General features: G+C 37.5%; 1 protein-coding gene across 1 annotated transcript in view; it reads right to left on the bottom strand.

Annotated features, from left to right (window-relative positions):
* Positions 1-287: 287 nt before the first annotated feature.
* Positions 288-8,372, bottom strand: part of WDR64 (WD repeat domain 64) — a 66,497-nt gene continuing 58,412 nt past the window's right edge. Inside the window, exons 23-29 of the mRNA XM_071581089.1 lie at positions 7,666-7,727; positions 6,815-6,924; positions 5,833-6,015; positions 3,614-3,713; positions 1,331-1,405; positions 1,129-1,162; positions 288-370 (exon numbers count right to left, since the gene is read on the bottom strand). Coding sequence (XP_071437190.1) covers positions 288-370; positions 1,129-1,162; positions 1,331-1,405; positions 3,614-3,713; positions 5,833-6,015; positions 6,815-6,924; positions 7,666-7,727 — 647 coding nt within the window. The remainder of the gene's footprint in view (positions 371-1,128; positions 1,163-1,330; positions 1,406-3,613; positions 3,714-5,832; positions 6,016-6,814; positions 6,925-7,665; positions 7,728-8,372) is intronic.

Genomic DNA, 8,372 nt, shown 5'->3' with positions numbered 1-8,372 from the left:
TGGATGGCTGGAATAAGAAGGATATTTTCAGATTTATGGCTCTGAATCTTTTAGCAGTTAATCACAGTAAGGTGCTTTTCTGTCTTGACCATCAAAAAGTATAGTCAAAGGGGCTTTTCTATGAGTATCTAGTTATAATCAGACACTGGCTTTATTAGAATATGTTCTCTGCATGAAGGACAGGAATAGAAGTAAAGATTTGATTTCTATGTGTTCTGCTTAATAATGAAATGGATATAAAGTTATAAAAGGAATCTGCTATTCCATTTTCATGAAGGATGCTATGTTTATTTGTCTTGACCCAAGTCTTCACTGGAATCTATATCCTTTGTCCGTCCAGTGGACTTCATACCTTTGATCCTCTGAAGACCTTTAAAAAATTTCAAGAACTAATTAAGATATTGAGATGAATAGACCATATTGATAACATTTTGTAATACCACAGACAAAAAATTATTTCTTGTACATGTAGCTCACAGGAAAAGTCTGATTTCATTTTATTTGGTTTCATTGTAAACCCATTGCAGTGCCATTGGCTTCAGAGCAGTTGCTCCTAATTTACCAAGGCACAAGACCTGCTGTATTTTATTTTCTTTTTGCAGAAGAAAACATAACACAGATTTCCAAAGCACATTAATGGCCAGAAAAATAGCAAATGTGCCAACTACTTGAACATTGTGCTCCTAAGTTTTCTCATTTCTGAGACATTCTGTAATGCAGCATGTACAAGCATAAGTCATATATATTTTGCAGAGTACCATATTCATCCCACCTAACCAGCCACATAGGAGTTAGGAATCTTACCCAAGCTAATTCTTTAGGTCCCCTCTATAGAAAGAGATCAGCACCTTTGCTAAGGGTGATTCTTTTCATCCTATGAAGGGTGAGATAGACGAGACTATGGAATATTCTGATCTTTCTCCAGAGAGTGAACAACCTAGGAAGCTTTGCTAGGCAGCTTGCAATAGATCAAATCAACAGCACCCATAAAATAGTACCACCTTACAATACCCAAAGCTCTGTGCAGACGAGACTCAATAGTTTTTGGCCCAGCTGAAAGATTCAAATCTGAGCAAAAAATGAATGATACGAGGTTGAGCAGGAGAAGTAGACGTCTAGAATACTCACTTTTTGGCATGCTCACTTCAACTGGAGTCTCAAGCTTCCATCAGACAGAATTGGTTAGGGAGTAATGCAAATCATGTTAGAAAATGAGAAGCAGAGAGTTAACAGTAGAATCTCAGAGTACATCATTCTAGTAATGTACTAGTGCTAGTGGCTTCTGCTGTACGAATGCCACTGCAGAAGAAGAAAACACTCTTGTGCTTACCTCATATATAGGAAGAAACCCATATACTGCACCAGTCTCCTTGCTTCCAGGCTCGGAAGTTTCCAAAGGCTCCATCTGACCAAGGGAAGCCAAAGTCAAAAGGTAATGAAGACTTTACTTCTGTTATTGGAATTGCACACTAATGTTCATGTTATCTGAAGAAATCTATAGTATTACTACATAGAGAGAGTACGATTTATGCATAGATTTTCTTTGTACCATGTAAAGACTCCCTCAGCATTTTTTCTGCTATAGAAAATGCATAACCAGCAAAATTCCAGCTTCACAAGGGGAACAAAATCAAGATAATTTACAGCAAAATGCTTTTTGTCACCTAAGTTAAATCTAGTTTTGAACACTTACTTAGTTATCTCACCTATTAACACTTTGGATAGGCTCAAAAAAGGAATAATTTTCAGGGTACTTGTCTGTTTTGGTGGATGCATGTTAGCAGAGGACAGTGGAAGTCTAGCCAAGGGGTGATGGAATAAGAACTTGCCCCTAGATGATAGTTTCATCACAGGCTGTCAGTGTGGCTACTCTTCTGCTGGGCTTTGCACATCACAAACCCTTGAGCAGCCAGTTGGGAAAGATGCAGATGAACAAAACATTTCTGCTAACTGCTGAAAGCTTTGAATCTGTGCAAATACCTTGAGTACCTTGACAGTTCATCCACACTCACATGAATCCTGAGACTTATCTTAGGTATTATACCTATGGACAGGGCAGGAAATGAAACTGTCTTTACATGATATAGCTGTGATTTCACACTAAAAAGAAAATTTCTGAGCCTCCAAAAAGGAAACGAAAAAAGCACCTGCAATTTGAAATACTGCAAACACTCTTGTTTTCTTCAAATTTGAAAACTAGTTTATTTTGAAATGGTCCATTATGGAGACATTTTCTACTTAAGAGTTTTTCATGGTCTTACTAATACAACACTGAGTGTACTGCAGTAGTGACATGCCCTCAACAATGTAAAGTATTCCTAAAGGAGTATCTTCCAGTGTCTATCAATTTTAAGCATTACTGATGTGTATTGATTACTAGGCATTACCCATCTCAGAAAAACAGGACAACTGAGTTACAGAAATCTAATCATACACTCCAGGTATTTGCACAGCCACTGAGTGGCACATCTCTAGTCTGAAGTGCAAAACAAAGTCCACTGTTTTGTTCTGCTCTAACGAAAATTATAGGAAATCAAACCTTTTTCTCATCAAAAGCTCAAGCACAAGGGGACTCCAGTGCTAATGCATAGCAAGTATCTTCTGCTATGAGATCTCTATACTGCATTTTTCGAGTTACTTGGTAAAACCTAAAGCCAAGCCAATCTCTATTGACTTGTCCAACAATGTGCTAAACCATTGTCTTTGCTATAGTAAATTTAAAGTTTTATACCAGCATGGACATGTTTCTTTCCCATTATCACTGTTCTCTTACTACACAGTGCTGCATCTACAGCTGTTGAACAGCAGGGGACCAATGACAAGTGCCCTCTCTCTGTAGTGCACATTTTTTTTTCACTGACTACTGTTTGGACCTCAGCTGGCTACATTAGGATATGAGATTATGGTACGTAGGAGATTAACGATACCACGAAGTTTAGGAGAGGATATAAAGAGTTCATACCCCTCACTAGCTGTTGACCATTAACTTTTGGGGGAGAATGGTCAGAAAGGTGTGAATAGAAGCTTTTTTTTGGCCAGGGGCCATAGGATTTGTGTACTTTTACTTTTCTACTACGACTGCAAGAGAAGAAGTTTTATCTGATCCCATGTCTTTTAAGGGTTAAGTCAGGTGTAGATGGAAGAGCTCCACCAATATTCAATTAGAGTTGTAGAAAGTATTCATAAGGAAATTTAATTCAGAACTCTCCTGTTTTCTGATTTCATAGGAACCCTGAAAGAACTATTGCGTGTAACTAGGAATTCACTCTCTCATGTTCTAGTATTTTCATACTTCCTTCAAGTAAACTTAAGATATTTAGGTTTTCTGTTGAAGTACAGGAAAATTCTAGGTTGTTTTATCTTTGTTTTTAAAATTCTGTTAAACCAGTGAATCAGTGTGTGCTACCTTCTAAATTGGAATCGGAAAATGTGAAAAATGAGAATGAAAACCAGCGAGGTTTCTTAGATCCCTCTATTTATGCATTTTTGTTCCAGTTTGTCCATCAAATGAGAGGGATATTTAGGGTTATTTATAATTTCTAAATGAGAAACACAATTTCATTTCCTATATGTTGCACAGAACAGAAACAAATTGGTCATATATATTAGCTACCTTTTCACGAGCCAGAGCTTGGAAAAACTTGAAGTCCTGAATTACATTTGTATGTTGAGACTTTCCTAAAGCTATAGGTAGTCTGGTCAGTGACTTCCACCTGTACACACAGACAGAAAAAAATGTGATGTTCCTATTAAAATGACAATTTTGAATGCAACATTCTTATCCAGCTCCAAAATGAAATTATTTGGAAATACAAATTATTCCATGTATCTCCAAAATATAACTTATATTAGGACGTTCATAGGTGTCACAAAGTGTTTCATTAACACTTTGTCAGTCTAAGTACTGGCTGTTATCTGTAAAAGGCACAAAATGTTAATAAAAACACTATTTATAACAGCTGTATGCTAACTCACTGTCTTATAATGGCTTTTCAGCATTTCCATAAGTTCTGATTACAATTATTGAATGCAACTTCTGTAATAAAGAAGACGTCTCTTGTCATATGTCTTGTTTTCAAATTTAGTCATGAGTGTCTGTTAATGCAGATTAACAGAGTTTCATTTATAATCAGAAAAATTAAGTCAGTGCACATAAGCTAAGGAACTATGAACTACAGAGAGAAATTGAGACTACTATTCTGTAAGGGTCTATCTACCTGTTGGCATTTTTCAGTAGATTACATGAGACACTTGTTTAAACTATAAGCACCTATGTACTCAGCTGGGTTTGTGCCTTTTCGTGCATTCCATTTGGAGAATATTTTCTCACAGCTTTTTCCTGGAAAAACTGGCTGCTTACAGCCTGGATGGGTGCACTGTTCACTGGGTAAAAATTGGCTGGATGGCCAGGCCCAGAGAGTGGTGATGAATGGAGTTAAATCCAGCTGGCAGCTGGTGAAAATGGTGTGGTCCAGGGATTAGTACTGGGGCCAGTCCTGTTTACTATCTTTATCAATGATCTGGATGAGGGGATTTAGTGCACCCTCAGTTAGTTTGCAGATAACATCAAGTTGGATGTGTTGATCTGCTGGAGGGTACAGCAGCACATGGCTGCTTTTTTATCCAGTTCTCTACAGTTACAGTTTTTCATTTGCTTGCTCTTTGTCTGTATAATTAATATGTTTAAATGTATGATAGCCATTCTCCTTTACTGAAATATTTGAAGAATACTCAAGAAGTAGTCACAGTTTTACACAGACATGTAATTTATGGAAAGTTTAAGGTTAGCTGATTTAATGATAGTCTCTTTGATTCCGGAAATTTCAAACTAGCTGCTCACTGTTCTGAAGGACTACAGGGGTTAGTCCTTCAAACACAGCCAAGCACTTCTCTCTATTGATGAGCTACTGTTCTGACTGCAGTGAGAGTACTCATATTAGTAAGAACTCTGAAGAATAATGTGTTAGCAGGATACTCAATTAAATGGGGTAACAATAAAGCACCTTAGAGATTTTCTGTTATCCCAGAGTTCTTTGGTTAAAAGGCAGCCTAGGAATGCACATGGTGTTATGAAAGCATCCATCACTTTTTAAGCCCTGAAGTAATTTTTCCCTGGATTTGGACTACTTTGTTACTAAAGACAGTTGTGGGTGTTGCTGCTGAAGATGTCTTCTTCAGTGTTCATGTTCACTTGGTCATCTCACTAATTAATGAACCAGGGAGATCCAGGACTAGAAATATGACTAAAACTAGAGGACCAAGGCTCTCTGACTTGACTTGTAACTAACCCATATCCCTTGAGAACTCTGCCTAGAAGAAAAGCCCAACACTGCTATTGAACACACAACATTTATGCCAGTTTCAGAATGTCATGATCTGTGAATCCGCTATCCATGTATATAAACATCCCAGAAAATTTAAGAAGACCACTTTTTTAGAATGAAAGATTAAATTGGATTTATTCTTCTAGAAGTATTTATGATATTTTTGGGGATCCCAGAAGTAGAGCAACTTCTGGAAAATGAAAGGTAACAGGCTGCTAACCTGAACAGCATACATAATATAGTCTATAATTAGGCTAAAAGCTGAGATAATTATCTAGTCATCACTGTTACTGAATTCAAATCTTGAACATCACTTAATCCTGATCATCACCTAGTCATAGCAATTAAAGGATTTATCCACGCTGGGTGAAAAACATCTTTAAAAAGCATTTTTCTTATAACTCATTGTATTAATATTTTTCTGACCTTCAGGTGAAATATGCTTTTAAAGTATGTTTTCAAAACTGTTCCCCCAATCGTACATGTATGTAAATGTATGAGATCTTACCTGTCTCTGTCCAGCATGAGAGGACATTCAATCTTCTTTTCCATAGGCTTGCTTTCCTCTCTAATTATAGCAGGAAAGTTAGTAACATCAGGAGGCAAAATCAACCGACTCGTGTCTGATAATTCAAACTCTCTGGATTGTCCATAGTAACCAAAATAATATCCACTCTCAGCATGCCAAATCCTACAGACATAGTAGAAGTAGTGCCAAAGGACAGAAAGGAAAAAAATCAGTACTTTTAGTGGAGCAAAAGGGAGAAAATATCTGCCTACATGATCAAGTTCTACAGCACTGTTCAAGAGTTCGTTATGCTAGTCGTAAAAAAACATCAAAGAGATGGAAGGTCACATTTTTTATAAAATAAGTAATTTAAGAGTAAAAAAAATATTCAGAAGGTTGTTGTAAAAAACAGAAAACGAACAAACAGTACATCTTTACATTTATGAAACTGAGGAGTAAAGGTACCAATATCCTGAGTTGTTCCTACAGTAAGGTGCTGCCACAGACCAGGGTCTACACAGAATTTCTTCACTGACACTCCCAAAAAACCAAAAGATACCCCTTGTTAGCCAAGAAGAAATAATTGTTGTCTATAAAGCATCTCCAAACTTCAATGGTTTAATTGTTTAATTGCATATACAGTGATTAGATGCAATGCTTAGGATCCATGTTGATTTAGTAAGTATTGAAATCTAATATAGGATTAGAACATGAGGTAATTTCTATAATGATGGAGCCATTACCTATGCATTCAAGGTCAAACAAGTGGTGAAAAAACGAGTCTGCAAAAAGGCCCAACTTCCCGAGGAAACTGGAAATGTTACATTAAAAACAGCTCTTTCAAGTGCAGAACAGAAAATACACCCATTGTATATTATTTTATTTAAGTTCTAGCCTCTATAAAAGTCCAGCAAGAAGAGGAACTCTGAAGACAGTTCAACTGATTTGCCACAGGAGTAAGAAGTATTAGTCATTTTTGTACCTGACTGAACCATCAGTGGATGCTGTCACTATCACATTTTTTTCCTCTTCATAAAATAAGTCAACCACTTCAGCAGTGTGTCCCCTCCAGCAGAGCTTCTCCTTTACTTGCTGAGGGAAAAAAGCAATATAACCACATTTGAGGCAGTTCTGTATCCCACCATGCTTGCTGGCTTAGTGCACTTATCACTATGTCTTTCTAAAAATTAGAAGAGGTGAAAAAGTAATCCCTCCATGAAACAGCCTGCTAGTGGCATATGGTAGAAACACAACTTTGTGAACGCAGATTTGGGAAGGGCTCTCCCCACATGGCTGTGCCCTTCCAGCCTGCACAGTGGATTCTTTAGGTGAGGCTCAGCATGCACAGAACTGGCCCCACCGTTTCAGTCCTGAGGTCCATTTGCCACGGCCGAGCGAGCTTGGACAGTGACAGGGAAGTCCTTGGGACTGTCACAGCACCCGGTACTAACCGGGGCTGACCCTGCTGAGCATCCGAGATGTGACGGGATGGGATGGCAGAGAGGCATTGAACTGCCAGGGGACGGTCCCCACTGAGACTTGAACTCAGGACGCTGAGATTCAGAGTCCAGAGTGCTCTCCATTACACCATGGGACTGCCCTGGACATGAATAAATTAATTCTTAAATGTACCTTCTTTGAACACAAAGGAATAATGCTAACACCATTTTACTTATGGTTTTTCTTGCTTTTCACAGCATCAAGTTATTATTTCAAGCACAAGACATGAACTTTATATACAGGGAATATGTTTAGTTCCTGTGGAATCCACTTTTCTCTGTCTTGTCCTGCTATAATGTTCAAGTTAAGAAAATCTGACAGATATTTCCTTACATTTTTCTTATTTTGTGAATCTTCTAAGAATGAGGCAACGTTCCAGCAAATAATATATCCCTCTATTTAAGAAAAGAGAAAGCAAAACATCAATGAATTTCATTAGTGCCATACATTTACTTGTTGCCGCCATTTGTTCTTAGTAAACACTGAGCAAAATAAAGTAGAGAATCCAGGTCAGTTATTTTACAGTGAATGTCACTATCTCATTGTCAAGCACAGAGTAGAAATAACAGACTATTAATTAACCAATATGCAACGTAATGTATATACTCATTGTAAGCAATGTGTCATTAACTGGATAGGTTTGAAATAGAAAGAACATAAAGTTTTTTCTTTAAATTACGTGAGTGAAATACAAGTCATCTTGCCAATAAGTTGTGTGTTGCACAGATGAGGTACGAGAGCTTCCAGATTAAACTGGTTTTCAATGCTGGTAAAATGGACAAAGTTTGATTAGTTGTAGACATAATGAAAGTTTAGTGTTTTACAACCTTTTAGTGCACTCATGAAACAAGAATCAAAGAACCACTTTCCCTATGACCCACAACTGCTAAATTTCCTGCCTAGGCTCCCACTTTCCTGATGAAGTTGCTTCTTATTTCTCATTTTTGCTACTAGACAGAGGAATCTTTAGTGCAAATCCAACTTTCATACCAGTCACATCTGATTCCTAGGACTGTACATTTGAAAACAAGGTAGGAGGC

This window comes from Pithys albifrons, chromosome 2 (assembly GCF_047495875.1).
Source record: "Pithys albifrons albifrons isolate INPA30051 chromosome 2, PitAlb_v1, whole genome shotgun sequence".
Classification (NCBI taxonomy): Eukaryota; Metazoa; Chordata; class Aves; order Passeriformes; family Thamnophilidae; genus Pithys; species Pithys albifrons.
The sequence above is the reverse complement of the archived record's forward strand: the minus strand, read 5'-3'. Positions and strand labels throughout refer to the sequence as shown.